The sequence below is a fragment of the Daphnia carinata genome, chromosome 5 (assembly GCF_022539665.2).
Source record: "Daphnia carinata strain CSIRO-1 chromosome 5, CSIRO_AGI_Dcar_HiC_V3, whole genome shotgun sequence".
NCBI classification, from domain to species: domain Eukaryota; kingdom Metazoa; phylum Arthropoda; class Branchiopoda; order Diplostraca; family Daphniidae; genus Daphnia; species Daphnia carinata.
Window position 1 is genome coordinate 3,781,289 of NC_081335.1, and position 23,682 is coordinate 3,804,970.

A 23,682-nucleotide genomic window follows, 5' to 3' on the forward strand; every position below is an offset into this window, starting at 1 on the left:
GCCGGAGAAATATTTAAAATTATTCTAAAAATGTATTAACTTACCATAAAAAGCGGATAATTTTTTTCTTAGTGCGCCATTAATTAAAATTTAAATCCTGGAGTGTTGGAACGATTTCAAAATGTGTTCGCGTCTTAGCCATGCAAGAGGAGTCATCGAATGAAAAGGCAAATTCATTTGACGAGCTTAATTAACAATCCTTACTTGGCAGCAATTACGAGCGTAATTCCGATGAAGAGAAGGCTCTTCAGCTTCTGGCATTGCGTCCCTTTTCCCACCGATTTATCCTGCCAAGCGGGTAGCACATAAAAGCAGACAAAAGGACGGAAGATCCGGCAAGGTAAAAGGCTCCGTGATAATCACCCAGAGTATCGTAAAGTAAACCTACAAACGCACCACACGAACTGTTTTTAGTCAACAAGTTTCGCACAATATTTAAAATTGTTAATTAGCAAAATGGAATGCATACCAGCCATGGGTGTTCCGAAAAGCGTCGCAACTCCGTAAAACACGAGCATGAAGCCGTAAGCGTTGTTGACATTTTCCAAGCCGAGCAATTCCCCAAGTAAAATGGGTCGCGTAACAGCGGTGCATGCTTTAACAAAACAAAAAAAAAAGCAGCAAGCGATTGCTTAGCCAATTAGTCATTCTATTTTATTTGAAAATGAGTTACTTACATAAGGCGAGTCCGAGTATAACGGAATAAAATACGAGGAGTTCGTAAGAGATGAAGAATGGGCAAAGGATAATCAGCAAACCGGACGCGGTAAGACCGACATTATTGAGAAGTAGGACGCTGACCTTTGATTTGCATTTTGAAATGTATTATTGTGACATGATTAATAATGCCCATAATGCTTACCTTGGGGTGGTCGGAAAGCCATCCGTTGATAAGACGGCCCATCATGCTGCATATTCCAACGATTGAAAGGAGAAAGGAGGCTTCCTCTTTCGGGACTCCCGTTTCGACCGCGTGAGCTACATAGAAAATAAATGTAGATGTTACAAATCTGGATGATTGTTTTTAACGAAATGGAGTTTTACCTGCCAAGTAGACGAAAGGTACAAACCATCCAATGGATTGGAAGAAACTTGACACGCAAATGAGGACAAAAGTCGGTGATCGAAACAGCGAAAATTTGAAGATGTTTGACCAATACGCCCATTTCGTTAACTTCACTTCTTTTACTACGCTAACAGTCTAAAAAAAATTTAATCATGCATTACGTTTAAAGAAATACGTTAATCTATACACAATGTGCTGTTTCCTACCTGAGTTGCTTTGACGGATTTTACGCTGTTTGATAGCCCTTGTTCCAGAGCCTTCGGGTCGGACTTCCTGCCATTAAAAGTAGGCGATTTTTCTATCGCAATTGGCACAGCATCAATGTCGAGAAGTTTCACACCTTCTTCCACCTTCTTTCGTCGTTGAGGTTTCAGCGGAACGAGCAGCGATCCGAGAACTGCACAGTTCAAGTAAATGGCACTCTTTTTTTCGTTAAAAAAAAAAAAAATTAGCGTATTAATTGGAACCTAATTATAAAGACACTGTCAAATATATATCGTACCAGGATAAGAAACGTCCCTCTGACTGCGTACGTTTCTAATAACAAATAAATGATGGGAGCAAAGACAAAGGTGCCAGCTCCGGAACCGCAAACTGTAATGCCGGTGGCCAGTGCCCGTCTTTTGTCGAAATAAAACCCCACACCTACGACGATTGGTGTGAAAATCAAGCCGATGGAGAGGCCGAACAGGACACCGAGCGTGAAAAATAAACTATCGACAGACTGTGCTAAGGCAGAGGTCGATAACCCAATGAATCCGAACATGCTACCCGTTAAAACGATGGTCCGGAAGCTAAACCGGTTACTCAATGCCGAAGCTATGGGACCTGTGTATAGAAAATATGGTGATTACATACAGACTGTGGTTTGAGAAACGTGCTCAAGTTGCCAAACCTGACATGAGAGAAATGCCGTTAACGATAGAAAAAATCCACGCGACTTTGGCAACAGGTTCGTCGAAAACGCGTTCCAATTCAGAGAGGATTAGTCCGAAGCTGAAAAGTATTCCATCTGAAATGAGGATGCAGAGGAAGCTGGCTGCCGTAACGATCCAGCCGTATCCTCCATCCGGCGGAATAATTACATACTCATCTTTAGGATCTTCTTCTTTCTCTTCTGCCACCACTTCTCCGAAATCCTTGCTGCCTGAACTAAATTGATCTTGACTAGCCATCTCTCCCCAGATGCTCTAGGCAATTCACTGCGCTCAAAACTGGATTGCGGAGCTTTTTCGTTGATGGTGTCTTCGCTACTGGCCAAACACTGGTCTGTCTCGTCCTTGCACAACGGAATCAATAGCTCGGCGTATCTCGCAATAAAAGAATTTAGCTTTTTTTTTTCACGTCTTACATTTTTTTAGTGGGCTTTCTTTATTGCGTCAAGACACAAGAGTCAAGGTGTCTACGGACAATGTCCGTTTGCTTGATCCACTGCTTGTTTCACCTTTACACATAGTTTTACTGTCGTTTCTTATCGTTCAGTTATCAAAAGGCTGAACAAATTTTTTATCCACATTCGATAGTAATCCACACCTGAAAGCAATAACATTTCATCAATATTCAAGCTTAAGCAAGCAAATGTGAAGTTTTTGTATGATAGTTATCGTTAACCTTTAGCATTACAAACTCCGTCCCATGCTTTTACACGGGCCGTATAGGCCTAATAACCACCCCACTCGGGTTTCCAGATTGATATGTTTACCACTGGAATCTGCTGATACCTTTGTGCAACACAGTTGATTCTATTCAAAAAGTTGGATATCATAACGGAAGCATTATAATGAGCATGGTGCTGGTCTGCTCGTTAGCCCAAAGTTAGTAATGCTAAAGACTTAACTGTAGTACACAACTTGCAATCATACATGGGTCTGTCTTAATGGTTGTAAACTAGTGTTCAGAATGGCAAAAGTTGCGTCTGTTGGCGTATGCAGTTAGAAGAAAAAGTTCAAGTCGTTAACTCACCTTGTTCTGCGTTCTGCCCAACTCCTTTTCCAGTCGGATTCATTGGGTATTCGTTGTTAAAAGTTAGGAGATCACTCAGGTCGGGAACAAATGCAGACGACTCTGTAATGAAATAAAAAAAGGGGTCGCTTCGATTGCAACTCTGTGAGCGTGATCGTTTGCCGTCGACTGGTATGGCACCTAGACGACTCTGGTTATCGATTATTTTCTGTCTGGAACACCACAATCTCATTTCGAGTGTTAGTATTTCGCAAAACAAGAAGACATTTTTACGCATAACAATTAAATACATTAATTCACTTTAACATGTTTCTACCGTCTGTTCTCGCTGGCATTTTTGCAGCATATCTAATCATGACTGTTTTCTTTTGGACATCCCTGGTACTTTGGCGTTAAGAGAGGCGGGAGTTGGGGGTAATCCTTCCTTCTTATTTTTTTGCCAATCATCGAGTTATCCTGATCCTATATAAAATGATCATATTGATACAAAATTTCAATACATGCGTAAAATCGCCTTGGGGAACTAGATAAAGAGATCACAAAAAATCAATGGATTTAGGATGCGAAAGATAAAAGGGAAAATTACCTTTCACTCAATAGGTAAATCCACCACAGATAAACGAATAAAATAGGATTGCGTGTAATTGAATTTTAACGAAAAAAAAATAATAACGAACTCCTGCTGTCCAAGGTAGGTTTGAGAGTAGCTTGAAGACTCGAGAAATTAAAGTTGTTTGTATCAGCTTTGTCCATTCTTATGATTGCTCATCCTCTTCCAAGAATATCGCATTATAATACCATTCCAGCGGGTGAATTGTTTCGTAAGTTCTATTCAATGATATAACATAAAACAAAGTTATTCTTAAGCGACACTTCAGGCCGATGGGGACGTCCGAATTCAATGATAGAGAATTGTCAATTGAAGAGGATATCAGGTTTGAAAGGCTTACCGATTACATTTCATGTAAATAAAATTGCCATTTCAACTCGTATTCAATTACCTGCAGAAATTTCTTCCCCTCCCAATGTTTAATTTTTTTTAAACACCAGCAAAGAAATGCAGAAAGGAAAACGAGACAACCGACAACGGTGAAGAAACCCCAATAATGGCCGCAAAATTTGTAAAGCCAACCTGAGGAACAAATATTACAAAAACAAGCAGGGAATGAAAAAAAGCAGGCACATTAGCAGATAATATTATAAAAACACATTATGTTAGAAATATACACACCAGAAAGAAGAAAACATACGAAGGCACCAGCTCTGTAGCACGTGTGTATGACGCCGTAACCTTCCGTAGCATTTTTCAGTGCTAGTTCCTTCGCGAGTACAATGGGATGAGAAACGACTGTGCAGGCTTTTTGTGATGAAAGTCGTGATAATTTTAGTTTTGGGTTTTTGAATTGTCGGAAAAAAATAACTTACATGAAGCCAGCCCGAAGAGTAATGAAAATACCACAAGCCACCAATAGGATGTGGATATCGAACAAGAAAGTATCAATACTCCTGTTACTGCTAAGCCGCAATTATTCCAATAAAGAACCTTAAACTTTAAAAAATACATATATATACGACATTAGTTACTGAAACTGGCAGTCTCCACGTATAAATCTGTAGTGTAACAACATACATTGGGGTTGCTACAAAGCCGTCCGTTAAAAATACGGCCGATCGTGCTTGATATTCCAATAGCAGATATTAAAAAATATGCCTCCACTTTTGATGTTTTCATATTGATGGCATGAGCTGCGTAAAAGAAAAATATATTTTCGAATAGCGTGTGTATGCGACAGGCGTTAAATTACCAGATAGATACACCATCGGCACAAATAGACCGAACGCCTGCAAGAAACTCGCGAAAGAAAGTGCAATGAAAGTCTCGGATTTCAATAGCAAGATCTTCCTCAAGCTGTTTATGAAATGTCCTAGAATGTTTGGTATTGTGATTGGATCGCTGCCATTCTTCAACAAACCGCCATAGTTAAATGCATAGAGTACATCATGACACAAATGATCAAAACTGTCCGTACCTGCTGCTTCTGGTTTCCAGGATTTCCTCTCCCGTTATTAGGTTGTTCTTGAGCTCTTCCTTGGTTTTGATGGCTTTCGATTTCATTCGAGTTAGGTGTTTCGTCTGTTGCGACTGAGAGCAATGCCACATCTTCTGGTAGTTTCTTACGACGTAGGTTAGTGTATAGTACGTATAGCCATCCAAATAGCGCGGAGACCAAATAAAAGCCAGTCTTTACAAAGAAAAAAAAAAAGATGGTTTCTTTGATAAGAATCAATTTGTTAAACATAGTTAATTTTATTTCTTACTCACCATATAATAATACGTTTCTGTAATGGCGAACTTATCGTATAAATAGTAGGTAAAAGGGCCAAAGACCAAAGCACCTGTTCCTGAATAGCACAGAGCGATCCCAGTGGAAAGTGTTGGCCATTCGGATGCATCCCTTTCAACAACGATTGAAATAGTGGGAAGAGTGTCTGAAATTCCGAAAACCATGGCTACGAGCACGAACAACAGGCGACCGAAAGCCTGTGACATGGAATATGCCAGTAGCCCCACAAAACTCAATACAGTTTTGGCTATCATGATAGTCGGCAAACCATTTTGCTTGCCGAACTTCGAAACGGCAAAACCTAGGAAATAAAGTGTATAAATAATGGAAAACGACGAGCATGAAATCATTAATGAATGTACACAATGTAAACATACCTGAGGCGAACGTAATGCTACGAACACAAGCAAAGAACAACACTTTTTTACCAGTGGACTTGTAAAAAATGTGATCCGAATCCGAAGCTATTAATCCGAAGCAAAACAGGATACCATCAGAAACGAGTAAACACAGCAAACTGGCAACCATAACGAACCAGCCACACTTTCCTTTCGGAAGAACTATGGAAAAGCTAGGTCTTTTTTCCTTGCTCGTTGTTACGGCTGCGTTATTAGCAGAGTCGCTGCCACTCATATTGATAAACGCCGTATCCGCCATCAAACGCTGTAGGATAGAAAACGAATTTGTTACTACTGCCGCAGCCGGCTTCAAAGAACTTGATACTAGTATCGTGTAATACCCACTTGTGCCTCCATTTTAATAATTCAGCGTAATGTACAACGGTGCGCTGAACAGTTTCTTCACGATCTAAACGTTATCTTACGTATGCTCCGAGACTCAGGATAACGTTTTTCCATTTGATCAAAGTTGACTTATCTATAGACACCGAAAAACTGAGGAAAATGGGTTTGGGTAATCAAGAAACTACGAATAATCTAATCAAAATGCTTGGGCTTTTACCATTCTGCAGATTCATTAGAAAAGATGTTTAAAAAATAAAGTAAAAGTGAAAAATAGTAAGAAAACTTTCAGATTCGTTTAAAATTTGTTTTCATCACATACTCGGCCTAAATTAAACATTCTTTGAATGAATTGCGCAATGGAAAATTATTGGACCTTTTTTACGCAATTGGGATTATGTCTGCATCGCAACAGACTGGAAAACTGTAAACCACCATTTTCGGGTGTGTGTCACTGAGATAAGGATTGGATAGAAACTTATCTTTAACATCAAGGGAAAAGAACAGGGACAATAGTCTCTTCCAGTGTTCTTCCCCATTTGAACGAGCCAGCATCGTAAGTTGGAATAAAAACAAGACTTTAAACAAGTATAGAAACAAATGTAAAACGCCATTTCATCTAAGTGTAGATGTCAATAAGCATAGGCGAAGTTCTCTAAAGATAGTGCGGTTCAGCAATTAGGAAGGTATCTCAGCTACTAGAATTCATCCTCTTTTCCCAGCGATTGATTGTTCCCAGTGGATAACAAATGAACGCAGAGAGAAGAATGGAAGAGCCGGCAAGATAGAAGGCAACGTGATAATCACCGAAAATGTCGTGAAGCAAACCTGACGAGTTCATTTCAAATTAAAGAGAGAAAAATAGAGTTACCTTGGCAGCAGTTCGAAAACTCAAATCAGTTTGCGGCTTACCAGCAATAGGAATTCCTGAGAGGGTGGCCACTCCGTAAAACATGAGCATGAAGCTGTAACCATTGCTGACGTTTTCAAACCCGAGTAGCTTTCCCAGTAAAATTGGACGAATGACAGTGGTGCAGGCTATTTAAAAGTAAAATTAAATCATTTCCTAGTTATAGTTTAAGTCTACAAAAATTATAACTTACATGAAGCCAGCCCGAAAATGGCTGCAAACATGACAAGCAACTCATAGGAGGTGAATAACGGGCACATAATTATCAATACGCCTGCCACCGACAACCCAACATTATTCATAAATAATACATTTACCTTAAAAAAAAAAAAAAAAAAAAAAAGAAAAAACATTGATTATTACTTCACTACAAATATCTACGCAACAGCCTAATAAACATACCCAAGGTTGGTCAGCAAGCCATCCGTTAAAAATGCGACCGATCATGTTAGACATTCCAATAACGGATAACAAAAACGAGGCTTCTATTTTCGGTATTCCCATTTTAGTGGCGTGAGCTGTGTAAAATAATACACGGGATTTAAATGCTGTAATGATGTGTGCATCCGACAAGCGGAGGATTACCTGTGAGATACACGGACGGTACAAACCATCCGATTGACTGAAAGAAACTAGAGACACAAACGACAACAAAAGTTTGCGATCGGAACAGCGAAAATTTGAACAGTTTCAACACGTTTCCTAATCGTTTCTTCATTGATTTTTGATCAACGCGATGACTAGTGCACTTTGATTTAATTGTCATAACAAAAGTAAAGAGTAATTGTCACGCAAAATAATCAAAAGTGTTCCTACCTGTCGTTCCAGTTTACCTATCCTGTCATCAAGTCGTTCTTGAGCTTTCAATTCATTTTGATGAATAACTTTAGCTTCACTAAAGGACTGTGGGGTGTCTACTGATTGTGTTACAACTTCATCAACAAGCAGTTTCACAGCTTCCTGCAGTCTCCTCCGCCGTTGAGGTTTTAATGGAACAAGTAACGATCCAAGTACCGCGCAGTTCAAATAAATTCCACTCTTGGAAAAAAAGGGCTCATTTAAATTATAAAACAAATCTAAGACACATTTTCACTTCAGAATTAATTTTGCTAACTCACCAGAATTAGGAGTGCTCCACTGATGGTGTACGTTTCCAGAAGCAAGTAGATGACTGGAGCAAAAACAAAAGTACCTGCTCCAGATCCACAGAGAGCAATTCCAGTAGCTAAAGCTCGCCTTTTGTCGAAATAGAAGCCCACTCCGACGACAATGGGTGTAAACACGAGTCCGTCTGCAACTCCGAAAAGCACACCGAGCGTGAAAAACAGACTATCGATAGACTGAGCGAATGAAGAGCTCAATAGCCCAACAGACCCAATTAAGCTGCCGGTTATGACGACAGTACGAAAGCCAAATCGATTGCTCAATGCAGAAGCAACGGGACCTAACAAGTAACACGTTCAAAGTGGAATTAAAGGCTAGTAACACAATCTTTGTAACCTGAGATTAATGAACTGCCATTGACGATGGAGAAGATCCACGCCACTTGAGCAACGGGCACGTGAAACACTTGTTTCAAATCCGAAAGTATTAATCCGAAACTGAAGAGGATTCCATCTGAAATGAGTAAACACCACAAACTGGCAGCTGTAACGATCCAGCCATATCCTCCGTCGGGTGGAACTACGATGTATTCGTAGTTAGATTCGTCTTCATCCTTTGTCGTTGGGGTTACATCCTTGGAATCTGTGTCACGTGAACTGATTGGCGCTGCACACGCCATGCCAGACTGAAATGGCTATAGGCTATTTTAACTAGACCAAACTAACAACTTGTTGCTATTGTTGCAACTGATCAAACAATGGCTTGTTGCCCCCATCTACAAATCGATTTGGTAGACACACGAGATAACGGTTGATCGTACTTCTATTATGATATTTGTTCGTTTCTCTCGTTTTCGGGTTTCAATTTTAGGTATGTAATGTCCAACTCATCACTCTGCTTGCACTGTTGTCAGTTGGTTTCAACTTTACTCGTTAGGTGGCCATCATTTTCATCAGTTTGGTTTGACATTGCAGACAAATATATGGCAATCCGTTTTACATTTAAAAAAAAAAAAAATTCGCCAAAAAAAAAAAAATCATTTTTTTTCTTTTTTTCCGACACGTAGCCATCTACCGCTCAGACTCGTTACTACTGGCGTAGGCAATTTCAGTCCATTGGATGCCATTCGCAGTTAGTTCAGTAGTGTGGATGGAGAGAATAACGCGTGGCTGGAGGAACAATTGAAAAATGGATAAGATAATACAATAAAAGGATGGTAAGTATAAACATTATTATATTGGTTTTCAATTATTAATTATTGTTTATTAGATCAAATTATGAAGCTGCAGGCCCAATTATTGGAACAACACAAAATATTAGATAACAGTAAAGCTAAGGATGGTAAGGCCTAATACGTAATGATTCTATTTATTTGCTTTTATTCATTTGTGTTTTGTAGCTCAAATTTTGAGTCTACAAGCTCAGCTAGGGGAAAAGAACAAATTGGAACGGAACAGTTTCCAAACAGTGAAGGAGGTTTTTCCAAACTCGTCCCTAACTGAACATGAGGATGAATTGGCATTAGGCGAACACAGTCAGGTACCTAAACTTTTCAAATAAGAATTCAAAACAAGTATAGAATTTTAACAAACAATTATTTATTGTTTAGTTATTCAGTCTACCACCTGACAGTGTGTTAAAGTTAAATTCTGTTAGTGCTGCACTAAAAGAATTGTTAGTAATAAGTCCATGAGGCGAAGGAAGTGAAGAATTGTGGGACCATATTTGGGCTGAAAATGGGTGTGGTATGGAAACCCAGAAATAGCACGAGTTCAACATAAAACATGAATTAGGTACTTTTCGGTTTTTTGTCTATTGAAAAAGTATTTTTAATGCTATTATTTTGCATTCACAGAATTTTAGTGGGGGATCAAGTCAAGTCTGGAAGTGTTACAGGATGGAAGAGTGAGCCTACAGTTGAAAAACACTGAAAGTGCATTACCATTAAGGTATGAGGTAAAGTAATAGAGTATGCAAATTGTCTAATGAGAAGTACCATCTTGTGTGAATGAATCCTGTGTAACAGCAATCCTTTATAGTTCTGTCACAGCTAGAAGCCTCAAATAATTCTGCTTCTCTTGCTAAAGAACAACTTGTTTTTTACGTTCAGAGTGTTGGTGAAGCTGGGTACTTAAATGGCCCTAAAGATGTTTCGTTTCGTTGGCATTGCAGCGATGAACATCATACATAGACTTTTTAGGTATGAAAGGAATTTTCTTGAATTTTTTTTTGAATTTATGACAAAGCATTTCTCCTGCTTTTTGCCAACCATGTCTAATCTAAAAAAAATTTATCCAATAGGAAAGGATTTTCAGCATACTGGGAACACAACTATCAACCATGCAACATTCTAGGGGTGCTATTTTATCATTCAAGAGCCTTATACAATGATTTTCATCTGCAATTTGTATGGCCTTTCCCAAGCTTCTGCCAGAAGTTGAATCTTTAAGTCATGTAAGTCACATGAGCAACAATTGAGATGCTTAATGGTGTTGTTTTTCTTTTCTCACCATAGGTTAATAGTAACATTGGATCTGAAAAGATTCTTGGTTGGGGCAAGACACTGAATAAATTGTAATGATTGGATGGATAACATGACATTTCTATACTTAATTTGGATTCCCGAGACGGTATTTTATATTTAAAAAATTGAAGTGCATATCTGGGCTCCCTTCCTTTCCGTAGCCCCGTTTCCCCTTGACTCGTAATAAGCCCGTAGGGGGTCATGCCCCTACTGTACGGTATATATAAAAACAACATATACCGAGGTTTGGAGGGCTCTGGCCGGAAAGGGGACGTGGATGTCCGCTTAGTCCGATGATGTGTTCACGGAGGGCTCTGTGGCTACCCACAAATCCGAACTAAAGGTTAATCGCTCCTGTAAAAATGTTCCAAATCTTCAGCTCTTCTTCCGGCTTCTCTTAGCCAATCACCGGGTAATCTCCCCGGTGGGTCAACAAGGCAGTGTCTCCCCCTGCCTGGGTTGACGGCAACTTTTGAAAGGGCTATTGTGCCTTTTTAAAGTTGCAAAAATAATTCTGATGTGCAGAGAATTGTCAATAAATTTTTTTTGTAAAATATTTTTTGCAAAATTTGTTTCTCTCATTGTCTGTGTACACTGTGTTCACACATTTATCAACTTATTTTTTTTTTTTGCTTAGCTTGCTCAATTCACTTTTATTGTTTTTGCCACCTTTTATGGTATGCATTGTTTCCATTGGTTTATCGTTTATCTGTAAGCATTCAATTATTATTTATTACACTCTTTGAATACTTCAACTTAGATTCAAGGAACATCGTGTAATACCTGGATATTTTCTGAATTAATTTTGTATTTATATTTTGTTTTACTCGTATGGGAACCGATCCCCAGACATTCAGCGTGCAACGCCAATGCTCTAACATTGAGCCACGAGATATATCTAAATTGTTTTATTATCCCATATACTATGTTATCGTCTAGGCTGTTTGTGCAGTCTTGCACAACTACGTCTTTATCTTTCTGCAGTGTTCATAACGTGCATATAGCTCAGTGGTAGAGCCTTTAGCTGCGATACCTGTTACCCTGAGTTCAAACCTCAGTAGATGTACGTAATTGAAGCAGAATAGACTCGGAGAAGAATATTGCAGCGTTGCGTTTTATATTTTAATTTAAGTGTAAATGTAAGTCCGTAGGTGACACGAAAAAAGCCAACTTTACATCATATGATTCATGGCTCACTGGTAGAGCATCGGCGCGGTATGCCGAACATCCTGGGTTCGATTCCCCAATGAGACAAAATTGTAAGCTCAATCATATGTAAGTATGTACCAATAACCAAGGACAATACATACATAGTGTGGGAAAAAAACCCCTCATAGTATGAATAAAGTTAAAAACACAAGTATTGAAATTCTTGTTTAAAAAAAAAAATTTATTGACAATTCTCTGCACATCAGAATTATTTTTGCAACTTTAAAAAGGCACAATAGCCCTTTCAAAAGTTGCCGTCAACCCAGGCAGGGGGAGACACTGCCTTGTTGACCCACCGGGGAGATTACCCGGTGATTGGCTAAGAGAAGCCGGAAGAAGAGCTGAAGATTTGGAACATTTTTACAGGAGCGATTAACCTTTAGTTCGGATTTGTGGGTAGCCACAGAGCCCTCCGTGAACACATCATCGGACTAAGCGGACATCCACGTCCCCTTTCCGGCCAGAGCCCTCCAAACCTCGGTATATGTTGTTTTTATATATACCGTACAGTAGGGGCATGACCCCCTACGGGCTTATTACGAGTCAAGGGGAAACGGGGCTACGGAAAGGAAGGGAGCCCAGATATGCACTTCAATTTTTTAAATATAAAATACCGTCTCGGGAATCCAAATTAAGTATAGAAATGTCATGTTATCCATCCAATCATTACAATTTATTCAGTGTCTTGCCCCAACCAAGAATCTTTTCAGATCCAATGTTACTATTAACCTATGGTGAGAAAAGAAAAACAACACCATTAAGCATCTCAATTGTTGCTCATGTGACTTACATGACTTAAAGATTCAACTTCTGGCAGAAGCTTGGGAAAGGCCATACAAATTGCAGATGAAAATCATTGTATAAGGCTCTTGAATGATAAAATAGCACCCCTAGAATGTTGCATGGTTGATAGTTGTGTTCCCAGTATGCTGAAAATCCTTTCCTATTGGATAAATTTCTTTTTTAGATTAGACATGGTTGGCAAAAAGCAGGAGAAATGCTTTGTCATAAATTCAAAAAAAAATTCAAGAAAATTCCTTTCATACCTAAAAAGTCTATGTATGATGTTCATCGCTGCAATGCCAACGAAACGAAACATCTTTAGGGCCATTTAAGTACCCAGCTTCACCAACACTCTGAACGTAAAAAACAAGTTGTTCTTTAGCAAGAGAAGCAGAATTATTTGAGGCTTCTAGCTGTGACAGAACTATAAAGGATTGCTGTTACACAGGATTCATTCACACAAGATGGTACTTCTCATTAGACAATTTGCATACTCTATTACTTTACCTCATACCTTAATGGTAATGCACTTTCAGTGTTTTTCAACTGTAGGCTCACTCTTCCATCCTGTAACACTTCCAGACTTGACTTGATCCCCCACTAAAATTCTGTGAATGCAAAATAATAGCATTAAAAATACTTTTTCAATAGACAAAAAACCGAAAAGTACCTAATTCATGTTTTATGTTGAACTCGTGCTATTTCTGGGTTTCCATACCACACCCATTTTCAGCCCAAATATGGTCCCACAATTCTTCACTTCCTTCGCCTCATGGACTTATTACTAACAATTCTTTTAGTGCAGCACTAACAGAATTTAACTTTAACACACTGTCAGGTGGTAGACTGAATAACTAAACAATAAATAATTGTTTGTTAAAATTCTATACTTGTTTTGAATTCTTATTTGAAAAGTTTAGGTACCTGACTGTGTTCGCCTAATGCCAATTCATCCTCATGTTCAGTTAGGGACGAGTTTGGAAAAACCTCCTTCACTGTTTGGAAACTGTTCCGTTCCAATTTGTTCTTTTCCCCTAGCTGAGCTTGTAGACTCAAAATTTGAGCTACAAAACACAAATGAATAAAAGCAAATAAATAGAATCATTACGTATTAGGCCTTACCATCCTTAGCTTTACTGTTATCTAATATTTTGTGTTGTTCCAATAATTGGGCCTGCAGCTTCATAATTTGATCTAATAAACAATAACTAATAATTGAAAACCAATATAATAATGTTTATACTTACCATCCTTTTGTTGTATTATCTTATCCATTTTTCAATTGTTCCTCCAGCCACGCGTTATTCTCTCCATCCACACTACTGAACTAACTGCGAATGGCATCCAATGGACTGAAATTGCCTACGCCAGTAGTAACGAGTCTGAGCGGTAGATGGCAACGTGTCGGAAAAAAAGAAAAAAATGATTTTTTTTTTTTTTTGGCGAATTTTTTTTTTTTTTAAATGTAAAACGGATTGCCATAGTAAAACGGATTACCATATAAAAAAGCGATTTTTAAAAAATCTTTTACAAAACACAACTTTTACAAACAAACTGCAAACAAGTTGAAGAAAAGACAACGGATAGAACCTGAAGATCAAAAATTATCAGAATAATTCGTGAAAATGATGGAAGATATGGTGCATGCATTACCTGTACGGCGTTGATGATGAATACGCAAACGAGACGATTAAAATTGAAATCTGCCATCCTGAAAATCTCAGTCGCATTAAATGCCAACGCGTTGAGCCCAGAGAATTGCTGAAGTGTCATTAAAACTACGCCAATCAGAATGGGTTTAAGCAACCACGATTGATAGAGATCAGAGAGTTGGTAAGCTTCTTTGGTGTCCTCTTGTACGCGGCATTCTATCCGATACAAGTCTGGTTTGATGTTATAATCAGAACCTCGTAGCCAACAAAGAGCTCCTTACGCATCATTATGTCGTCCTTTTCTTTGAAGATATGCTGTCAATAATGTGACCAGGTATTAATTAGAAAGCTAACTAACCTTTCTTAACCAAATAGTACGGAGATTCTGGAATAAATATCAAGCCAATGAAGAAAATAATTGGCTCGATTGTGCAAACAACCGAAATCCATCGCCAGTCCATCCACAATCCCATGACACTAGTAACAAGTAAACCGGATGCAAGATTGAGCGGAAAGAAGAATCCAACTATTCCTCGCATAGTCAGAGTTCAGATCTCACCTACACCTACACCGAATTGAATTTTTTTTGATCTAGTTCAATTATTTAAAATTGATATTTTACCAATGTAGCAAGGCGCAATGGCTGAATAGACTCCACCGGAAAATCCCACAATAATTCGACCGACATAGAGCATACCTTTTAAAAAATAATCCAAATTATTGACGTTGATTGCGTTCAACAGTTTCGGTCACGAAGAACCCCCAAATTCTTCCGACGTTTTGTCTTTTGTTTCCGGAAGGAGGAACAGGGCGAACAGGATGCCGAGGAAACAGAATCCACGCTAGAACCAGAACGCACCCGCTGTCGTTCATCTATCAAAAGGCTGAACACATTTTTTATTCACATTCGACAGTAATCCACATCTATCAAAAGGCTGAACACATTTTTTATTCACATTCGACAGTAATCCACACCTGAAAGCAATAACATTTCATCAACATGCAGGCTCGAGTATATACTATTAAGCTTAAACTAGCATATGTGAGCTTTTGTATCGTTACCGTTAACCTTTAGTATTACAAACTCCACCCCGTGCTTTTATGCGGCCCGTATAGACAACAGTCAGGTTTCAAGATTGATACATTTACCACTGGAATTTGATACCTTTGTGGTATTCAAAAGTTGGGATCTCTTAGCGGAAGCATTATTATGAGCGTAGCACTGGTCTGCTCGTTAATCCAAAGTTAGTAATGCTAAAGACTTAACTGTAGTGCACAAATTGCGATTATACATGGGTCTGTCTTAATGGTTGTAAACTAGTGCTCAGAATAGCAAAAGTTGCGTCTGTTGGCGTATACAGTTAGAAGAAAAAGTTCGTTTACTCACCTTGTTCAGCGTTCTGCCCAACTCCTTTTCCAGTCGGATTCATTGAGTATTCGTTGTTAAAAGTTACGAGATCACTGAGGTCGGGAACAAATGCAGACGACCCTGTAATGCAATAAAAGAGGTCGCTTCGATTGCAACTCTGTGAGTGTGATCGTTTGCCGTAGACTGGTATGGCAGCTAAGCGACTCTGATTATTGATTATTTCTGCCTGGAACATTCCTCAAATAGAATCTTAGTAATCCTTCCTTCTTATTTTTTGCCAATCATCGAGCTATTCTGCTCCTAAATAAAAAGATCAAGTTGATACAAGCTTTCAGTGCATGCGTAAAATCGTCTTGGGAAAATAGATAATGAGATCACATGAAATCAATGAACTTTGAATGCCAAAGATAAATGGAAAAATTACCTTTCAATCCATTAGGTAAATCGGCCGCAGATAAACGAATAAAATGGAATAAAATGCAATTAAATCTAAATGAAAGAAATAGCGTATTCCTTTGGCCAAAGTAAGGTTCAATAATAGGTTGAAGACTCGATAACATTAAAGTTGTTTTATCAGCTTTGTCCAATCTTATGATTGTCCATTCTTATGATTGCCCATCCTCCTCCAAGTATATCGCATTAAAGTTTCATTTTCCGCCATAGGGTTAAATGTTTGTCAAAGGCTATTCAGTGATATAAAACAAAACATAATGTTATCCTTAAACATCATTGCAGGCATTTGGTTTGAATGGTATACTGATTACATTTGATGTAAAGATAAATATAATTTCATTGACTAATTATCGTGTGGGCCTAACTATTACCTGCTAATTATCGCCTAATTATTGTGTGGCAAGAACTTGTCCACCAAGTAGTTTGTGAAATGTTTTAGACTGGACTTTTTTGTGATTGGTTCGCTTCCGTTCTTCATCAAATCGTCGCATTAAAAGTAAAGAGTAAATTGTCACACAACTGATCGAAACTGTCCGTACCTGCTGCTCCTGGTTTTCAGCGTTGACTCTCCCGTTATCATCAGGTTGTTTTTTTAGCTGTCCCTTGGTTTTGATGATCCGCTTCATCTTCATTTGGTATGGCTGTTATCGCTGAGTACAATATCTCATATTTTTGTGGTTTCGTATGACACAGTTCATGGAACAGCAAGAGAAGCCATTCAAATAGTGCAAAAACAAAAAAAAAAAACCTTTGAAAAAAGGCGGGTTTCTTTGATTAGAATCAATTTGACAAACATAGTTAGTTTTATTTCTTACTCACCATGTAATTAAATATTTCTGTAATGGTGAACTCATCGTATAAAAAGTAGACAGCAGGGGCAAAGACCAAAGCACTTATTCCTGCATAAAACAGAGTGATTCCGGTGGATAGTCTTGGGTGCACCTTCTATAACGATGAATGAAGCAGAGGCTAAAACGTCTACAATTCCGAAAGCGATGGCTACTTGCGTGAGCAACAGATTATCCAAATCCTTCGAAAAGGAAAGTACCATTATCATAAAAATAAGAGAGTTGCCTATCATGTGGATCGGTAAACCAATTGGCTTGCCCAGTTTAGATACAGCAGAACCTAGTACATAAATGTGTAAGTAATCGAAAAACGATGAACTTGGAATAATTAATAGATGTACACACGTAGACATATCGTAGACGAACGAATTGCTATTAACCCATGTAAAAAAACAAATTTTTTTTTACCAATAGTCTTGTAAAAAATGAAGAAGAAAACACAAGAAACGAAAAAAAAATTATTAATAAAAATAGAGACCAGTTAAACAAACTACGAACAATCTAATCACAATGCTGGGTCTTTTGCCGTTCTGCAGATTCATTAGAAAAAAGTATTTTAAAAATAAAGTTAGAGTAAAAAATTGCAAAAAAATTGTGAGATTCGTTTAAATTAGTATGCGTCACACATTCGGCCTGCACTTAACGTTCTTTGTATGAATTGCATAATGGAAAACTATTATACCTTCATTACGCGATTTGATTCTGTCTGTTTGCAACACGATGGAAAACCGTAAACGAACCTTTTCGGGTCTGTGTCACTGAGGTAATGATAATATAGAAAATTCTGTGCAATATAAAAAAATAAGAACAGAGACAGCCTTCTCTTCCAGTGTTCTTCCCCAATTGAACGAGCCAGTATCGTAAGTCAGGGGAAAATCAATATGAACCGCCATGACTGCAAACAAGTATGAAAGCAAATGTAAAACGCCATTTTACCTGTTGTTGCTGGCATTTTTGTAGCCTATTTAATCAGGACTGTTTTCTTTTGGACTTCCCTGTTACTTTGACTTTGGAGGGGGAGGGGGTAATCTTTACTTCTTACTATTTGTCAATCACCGACCTCTCCTGACCCTATATAAAAAGATCAAGTTGAAACAAGATTTCAGTACATGCGTAAAATCGACTTAGGGAAATAGGTAGAAACATCACAAAAAAATCAATGAGTTTAGGATGTAAAATGTAACGGGAAAAATTACCTCTCAGTCGATAGGTAAATCCTCCGGAGATAAACGATAAAATGGGATTAAACGCCACTGAATCAAAACGCAAAAAAATAATGGTATCCTTTGCTGTCCCAGGTAAGGTTTGACAATAGCTTAAACATGGCTAGATAAAAATAGAAGTTGTTTGCACAAACTTTGTCTATTCTTAGGAATACTCATCCTCTTCCAAGAATATTGCATTATGATTTCGCAAAACGCGAACTGGAACGGTAAAACTGTATTCTTTTAACAAAACCTAAGAAAGCAAACATGACCGAAATGAGAATGAGGTGTTTATCCCAACCTATTCAGTGATATAAAATAAGGCAGGATGTTATCCTTAAACATCACTCTAGGCCGATGAGGACGTCAGAATTCAATGAAAACATTTTCCTATTGAAAAGCAAATTGAGTTAGAAAGGGTCATCGGGTACAGTTCAGGCAAACGAAAATATCCTTTAAAACGTATTTCAGTTACTTGCAAAATCGAAGTGCAACATAAATGACTTGAATTCTTAGTTGTCACGCCCTCGCTCCCATCCATTAATCCTGAATAAATACCAGCAAAGAACAGCAGAAAGGCGAACGAAAAAACCGGCAACGTAGAAGGAAACACGATAATGGCCGAAAACATTGTAAAGCACAACTGACGAAAAAATATTAAAAAACAAGACACGTAATGAAAAACATCAGGAACCTTAGCAGAAAATGCTACAATTTAATAAAAAACTACAAATTATGTTAGAAAGATACATACCAGCAACAAAAAATCCTACGTAGGCACTGCATTTGTAAAAAAAGTGTGCGATGTTCAAACCTTTCGGATCGTCTTCCAATTTCAGTAGCTTCACGAGTTCAGTGGGATGAGGAACGACGGTGCAAGCTATTTTTCATGAAATTCTTTATTTTTAATTTTGGTTCTTTTAATTGACGAAAATAATAACTTACAAGAAGCCAGCCCGAAGAGTACTGAAAATACGACTAGCCACGAATAGTAGGTGAATAACGGGCAAAAAGTTACCAAAAACCCTGATACTGCTAAGCCGGCACTATTCCAAAAACGCACGTTAAACTTTTAAAAATAAATGGTATAGGACGTTAGTACTGAAACTGGCAGTCTCTACACATAAATCTGTAGCGTAACATACGTTAGGTTTGCTACAAAGCCATCCGTTAAAAATACGGCCGATCATGCTTGCTATTCCAATAGCAGATATTAAAAAATACGCTTCCACCTTTGATATTCCCATATTGATGGCATGAACTGCGTAAAAGAAAAATAAGTTTACTAATTGCGTATGCATTCGACAAGCATTAATTACCCGGCAGATGCATTATCGGCACAAAAAGACCAGATGACTGAAAGAAACTCGCGATAGAAACTGCAACTAAAGTAGGGGAGGTGAATGGCAAGAGGTTGCTCAACCTGTTTGTCGAACGGTTTGGAATGGATTCTTCTCTGATTGGGTCGCCTCCGTTCTTCAACAAACCGTCATAATCAAAGATAAAGAATAAATTGCCAAACAACTAGTTGAAAATGTCCTTACTTGCTGCTCCTGGTTTTGAGGGTCGGCATTCTCTGCTGGCAAATCCTGCACATCTTGGTTCTTCCAACATAGGTAGCCAACTAACATTGGTAGCCATCCAAATAGTGCGAAGACTAAATATAAACAAGTCTTTGATACATATATATATATAAAAGAGAAAAAAAAAAAGAATTTCTTTGGTTAGAATCAATTTGACAGACATAGTTTTATTTCTTACCCACCATATAATAATTTGCTTCTGTCATGGCGAAAATATCCATTAAAAAGTAGATAACAGGAGCAAATATCAAGGCACCTATTCCTGAATAACACAGAGCAATCACAGTGGATAGTGCCGGGCAATTAGTTGCATCCTCTTCAACGACGACTGAAGCAGTGGCGAAACTGTTTGCAATTCCCAGAGCCAAGAGTAATAGAGTAAGCCCCTTATTATCGGAATTTTGTGATAACGAATAAACCATTAGCCTCACAAAATTAAGTACAGTTTTGGCTATCATGATCTTCGGAAAACTAAATTGCTTGCTCAATGCAGAAACAACGTAACCTAGTAAATAAAATGTATAAGTAATAGAAAACGGTGAGCTTGGAATAACTAATGGATGTACACAACGTAGGCATACCTGAGCCGATCGAACTGCTATTAACACGAGTACAGAACCATATTTTTTTAACAGCGGTCTTGTAAAAAATGTGGCACGAATCCGATACTATTAATCCGAAGCCAGACAGGATGCCCTCAGAAATGAGTGAACACAGCAAACTGACAGCCATAAAAAACCAGCCAGACCTTCCATTCGGACGAACTATGACGTATTTGTGGCTTGATCCCATTTTCTCGTTCGTTGTTATGGCTACGTTAGTAATAGAGCTTTTGCCACTTAAATTGATTGAAACTAAATTCGCAATAGAACAGTGTAGCCCAGAAACAGAATTTTGCTACTCGTTTCGCTGGCTTGCGTTTTTCACCTGCTTCTATCTTTTAATTCGTACCAAGCTAACAAGATTACAATAGATAAAATCTGAAGCAATCACTCCATTGCACAGAAAAGTTTTTTCTTCGGTCCGGTTCTTATCTACATCTGCTTAGACACCAAGACAAATCTCCGCCCCCCCCCCCCTCCCATTTTATCAATATAACAAAATTATCTAGAAGATGTCATTATCAAATTATAAATTATCAAATTATGTCTAATATCAAGGAAAAAGAACAGGGACAACATTCGCCTTCCAGTGTTCTTCTCTTCCCCACTTGAACGAGCCAGTGTCGTATGCCGGGAAAAATAACATGATTGTAAACAAATATGGAATCAAATGTAAAACGCCATTTTATCTGTATGGAGATGTAAATGGCATTGACGGAGTTCTCTAAAAATACTGCGATTCAACAATTAAGAAGGTCTCTCAGCTACTGGAATTCACCCTCTTTTCCCAGCGATTGACCGAACGGATAACGAAAGAACGCAGCGAGAAGAATGGAAGAGGCGACAAGATAGAAGGCGACATGATAATCACCGAAAATGTCGTAAAGCAAACCTGACGAGTTCATTTCAAATTAAAGAGAGAAAAATAGAGTTACCTTGGCAGCAGTTCGAAAACTCAAATCAGTTTGCGGCTTACCAGCAATAGGAATTCCTGAGAGGGTGGCCACTCCGTAAAACATGAGCATGAAGCTGTAACCATTGCTGACGTTTTCCAACCCGAGCGGCTTTCTCAGCAAAATTGGACGAATGACAGTAGTGCAGGCTATTCAAAAGTAAAATTAAATCGTTTCCTAGTTATAGTTTAAGTCTACAAAAATAACTTCCAGGAAGCCAGCCCGAAAAAGGGCTGCAAACATCACAAGGAACTCATAGGAGGCGAATAACGGGCACATAGTTATCAATACACCAGCCACTGACAAGCCAATATTATTCATAAATAATACGGTAACCTACAAAAAAAACATTAATTAATACTTAAACGACAAGTGTCTACGCAACAGCATAATAAACATATCTAAGGTTAGTCAGCGAGCCATCCGTTAAAAATGCGACCAATCATGTTAGATATTCCAATAACGAATTACCATCCATTTACGGTATTCCCATTTTAGTGGCGTGCGCTATGTAAAATAATACACGGGATTTAAATGGTGTACTAATTTGTGTATCCAATAAGAGATGGATTACCCGTGAGATACACGGACGGCACAAACCATCTGATTGACTGGCAGAAACTAGAGAAACAAATGACAACAAAAGTTGGCGATCGGAATAGCGAAAATTTGAACAACTTCAACACGTTTGCTAATCGTTTCTTCATTGATTTTTAATCAACGCGATGGCTAGTGCACTTTGATTGAATCGCCACAAATAAGGTAAAGAATCTTTGTTACATAAAATCAAAAGTGTTCCTACCTGTTATTCCAGTATACCTATCCCGTCATCAAATTGTTCCGAGCTTTCAATTCATTTTGACGAATAACTTTAGCTTCATTAAGGCGTCATTAAAGGACTGTGGGATGTCTACTGATTGTGTTACAATTTCATCAACAAGCAGGTTCACAACTTCCTGCAGTCTTCTCCGTCATTGACGTTTCAATGGAACAAGTAATGATCTAAGTACTGTGCAAATCCCACTCTTGGAAGAAAAAGAAAGACTCATTTAAATTCTAGAACAAATCTGACACACATTTTCACTTCAAACTCAATTTTGCTAACTCACCAGAATTAGGAGTGCTCCACTGATGGTGTACGTTTCCAGAAGCAAGTAGATGACTGGAGCAAAAACAAAAGTACCTGCTCCAGATCCACAGAGAGCAATTCCAGTAGCTAAAGCTCGCCTTTTGTCGAAATAGAAGCCCACTCCGACGACAATGGGTGTAAACACAAAACCGTCTGCAACTCCAAACAGCACGCCGAGCGTAAAAGACAGACTATCGATAGACTGAGTGAATGAAAAGATCAATAACCCAACAGACCCAATTAAGCTGCTGGTTATAACGACAGTTCGGAAACCAAATCGATTACTCAATGCAGAAGCAACGGGACCTAACAAGTAACACGTTCAAAGTGGAATTAAAGGCTAGTAAAACAATCTTAATCACCTGAGATTAATGAGCTGCCATTGACGATGGAGAAGATCCACGCCACTTGAGCAACGGGCAGGTCAAACACTCGTTTCAAATCCGAAAGTGTTAATCCGAAACTGAAGAGGATTCCATCTGAAATGAGTAAACACCACAAACTGGCAGCTGTAACGATCCAGCCATATCCTCCGTCGGGTGGAAATATGTTGTATTCGTAGTTGGATTCGTCTTCATCCCTCGTTATTGGGGTTACATCATGGCAATCAGTGTCACGTGAGCTGATTGGCGCTGCACACTCCATACCACACTGAAATGGCCAATAGGCTATTTTAACTAGACCAAACTAACAACTTGTTGTTATTGTTGCAACTGGCCAAACAATGAATTGTTGGCCCATCTAGAAATTGATTTAGTAGACACACGAGATAACGGTTGATCGTACTTCTATTAAGATATTTATTTGTTTCTCTCTTTTTCGGGTTTCAATTTTAGTTATGTAATGTCCAACTCAACATTCTGCTTGCACTGTTGTCAGCTGGCTTCAACTTTATTCGTTTGCTTGCCACATTTTCATCACTTTGTTTCGATAACTTGCAGACAAAAACAATGCAGATAAAAGCAATTTTTAAAAATCTTTTAAAAAACATGTTTTTGTTTGCAAACGATAAATACCCCCAATTTCGAATTGATAAGGAGGCTTTTTTGCTTACCTGGGAATAGTGTTGTCCAATCTCACTATTTAACCACCGAGACCTTTGTCGACTACTTAAAATTTCTTGAACTTGATTGTCATTGCACACTAGGCTCAGACCATCCTTAACTTGTGACTGCATTGAAACAGGACAGAAAAATTATAATGGCTCCACATGAGTTTGAGACGACGAGGAAAAGGATGAGAGCA

At 38.4% G+C, this 23,682-nt stretch overlaps 5 protein-coding genes and 1 long non-coding RNA gene across 11 annotated transcripts; 1 reads left to right on the forward strand and 5 right to left on the reverse strand.

Annotated features, from left to right (window-relative positions):
• Positions 1-26: 26 nt before the first annotated feature.
• On the reverse strand, positions 27-16,845 carry LOC130696619 (monocarboxylate transporter 12-like). Of its 2 annotated transcripts, XM_057519714.2 has the most exons (14): positions 16,657-16,845; positions 16,489-16,589; positions 16,089-16,347; positions 15,683-15,964; positions 15,239-15,270; positions 1,962-2,345; positions 1,569-1,894; positions 1,273-1,488; positions 1,045-1,201; positions 863-978; positions 678-801; positions 470-595; positions 205-384; positions 27-133 (listed from the first exon to the last, which is right to left on the reverse strand). In XM_057519714.2, exons 6-13 carry the CDS (start codon positions 2,239-2,241, stop codon positions 248-250), a joined length of 1,482 nt encoding a protein of 493 aa, XP_057375697.1. In that variant the 5' UTR covers positions 2,242-2,345; positions 15,239-15,270; positions 15,683-15,964; positions 16,089-16,347; positions 16,489-16,589; positions 16,657-16,845; the 3' UTR covers positions 27-133; positions 205-247. The 2 variants fall into 2 exon arrangements, with proteins under 2 accessions (XP_057375697.1, XP_057375699.1); XM_057519716.2 differs by lacking the exons at positions 15,239-15,270; positions 15,683-15,964; positions 16,089-16,347; positions 16,489-16,589; positions 16,657-16,845 and adding an exon at positions 3,029-3,187 and having other exon boundaries at positions 1,962-2,599.
• LOC130696612 (monocarboxylate transporter 12-B-like) lies at positions 3,621-5,657 on the reverse strand. Its single transcript, XM_057519705.2, has 8 exons — positions 5,352-5,657; positions 5,059-5,271; positions 4,834-4,990; positions 4,659-4,774; positions 4,454-4,577; positions 4,260-4,385; positions 4,030-4,160; positions 3,621-3,856 (listed from the first exon to the last, which is right to left on the reverse strand). Exons 1-8 carry the CDS (start codon positions 5,625-5,627, stop codon positions 3,818-3,820), a joined length of 1,182 nt encoding a protein of 393 aa, XP_057375688.2. The 5' UTR covers positions 5,628-5,657; the 3' UTR covers positions 3,621-3,817.
• On the reverse strand, positions 6,418-8,899 carry LOC130696617 (monocarboxylate transporter 13-like). Its single transcript, XM_057519712.2, has 8 exons — positions 8,524-8,899; positions 8,142-8,467; positions 7,840-8,061; positions 7,609-7,771; positions 7,426-7,541; positions 7,217-7,340; positions 7,026-7,151; positions 6,418-6,941 (listed from the first exon to the last, which is right to left on the reverse strand). The coding sequence occupies exons 1-8, from the start codon at positions 8,804-8,806 to the stop codon at positions 6,805-6,807; spliced, it is 1,497 nt and encodes a 498-aa protein (XP_057375695.1). The 5' UTR covers positions 8,807-8,899; the 3' UTR covers positions 6,418-6,804.
• On the forward strand, positions 9,396-10,837 carry LOC130696687 (uncharacterized). Its single transcript, XR_009002688.2, has 6 exons — positions 9,396-9,468; positions 9,527-9,666; positions 9,737-9,920; positions 9,983-10,076; positions 10,238-10,327; positions 10,429-10,837. It is a non-coding gene; the product is annotated as an uncharacterized LOC130696687 (long non-coding RNA).
• On the reverse strand, positions 12,061-13,982 carry LOC130696663 (uncharacterized). 2 transcript variants are annotated; one of them, XR_009421030.1, is made up of 7 exons: positions 13,891-13,982; positions 13,766-13,837; positions 13,568-13,707; positions 13,314-13,497; positions 13,158-13,251; positions 12,907-12,996; positions 12,061-12,803 (listed from the first exon to the last, which is right to left on the reverse strand). XR_009421030.1 is itself a non-coding variant. In XM_057519768.2 (5 exons), exons 1-4 carry the CDS (start codon positions 13,916-13,918, stop codon positions 13,414-13,416), a joined length of 324 nt encoding a protein of 107 aa, XP_057375751.1. In that variant the 5' UTR covers positions 13,919-13,982; the 3' UTR covers positions 13,032-13,251; positions 13,314-13,413. The 2 variants fall into 2 exon arrangements, 1 of the variants encoding a protein (XP_057375751.1); XM_057519768.2 differs by lacking the exons at positions 12,061-12,803; positions 12,907-12,996 and having other exon boundaries at positions 13,032-13,251.
• Positions 16,846-18,390: 1,545 nt separating the features above from the next.
• Positions 18,391-23,277, reverse strand: LOC130696647 (monocarboxylate transporter 5-like). Of its 4 annotated transcripts, XR_009421035.1 has the most exons (14): positions 22,800-23,277; positions 22,418-22,743; positions 22,111-22,333; positions 21,883-21,929; positions 21,780-21,815; positions 21,332-21,644; positions 19,936-20,098; positions 19,715-19,843; positions 19,490-19,646; positions 19,316-19,431; positions 19,116-19,239; positions 18,925-19,050; positions 18,646-18,813; positions 18,391-18,560 (listed from the first exon to the last, which is right to left on the reverse strand). XR_009421035.1 is itself a non-coding variant. In XM_059495370.1 (12 exons), exons 5-11 carry the CDS (start codon positions 19,972-19,974, stop codon positions 18,683-18,685), a joined length of 822 nt encoding a protein of 273 aa, XP_059351353.1. In that variant the 5' UTR covers positions 19,975-20,098; positions 21,332-21,644; positions 21,780-21,815; positions 21,883-21,929; positions 22,111-22,281; the 3' UTR covers positions 18,391-18,560; positions 18,646-18,682. The 4 variants fall into 4 exon arrangements, 3 of the variants coding, with proteins under 3 accessions (XP_059351353.1, XP_059351354.1, XP_057375735.1); XM_059495370.1 differs by lacking the exons at positions 22,418-22,743; positions 22,800-23,277 and having other exon boundaries at positions 22,111-22,281; XM_059495371.1 differs by lacking the exons at positions 22,418-22,743; positions 22,800-23,277 and having other exon boundaries at positions 21,883-22,045; positions 22,111-22,281.
• Between the last annotated feature and the right edge of the window lie 405 nt (positions 23,278-23,682).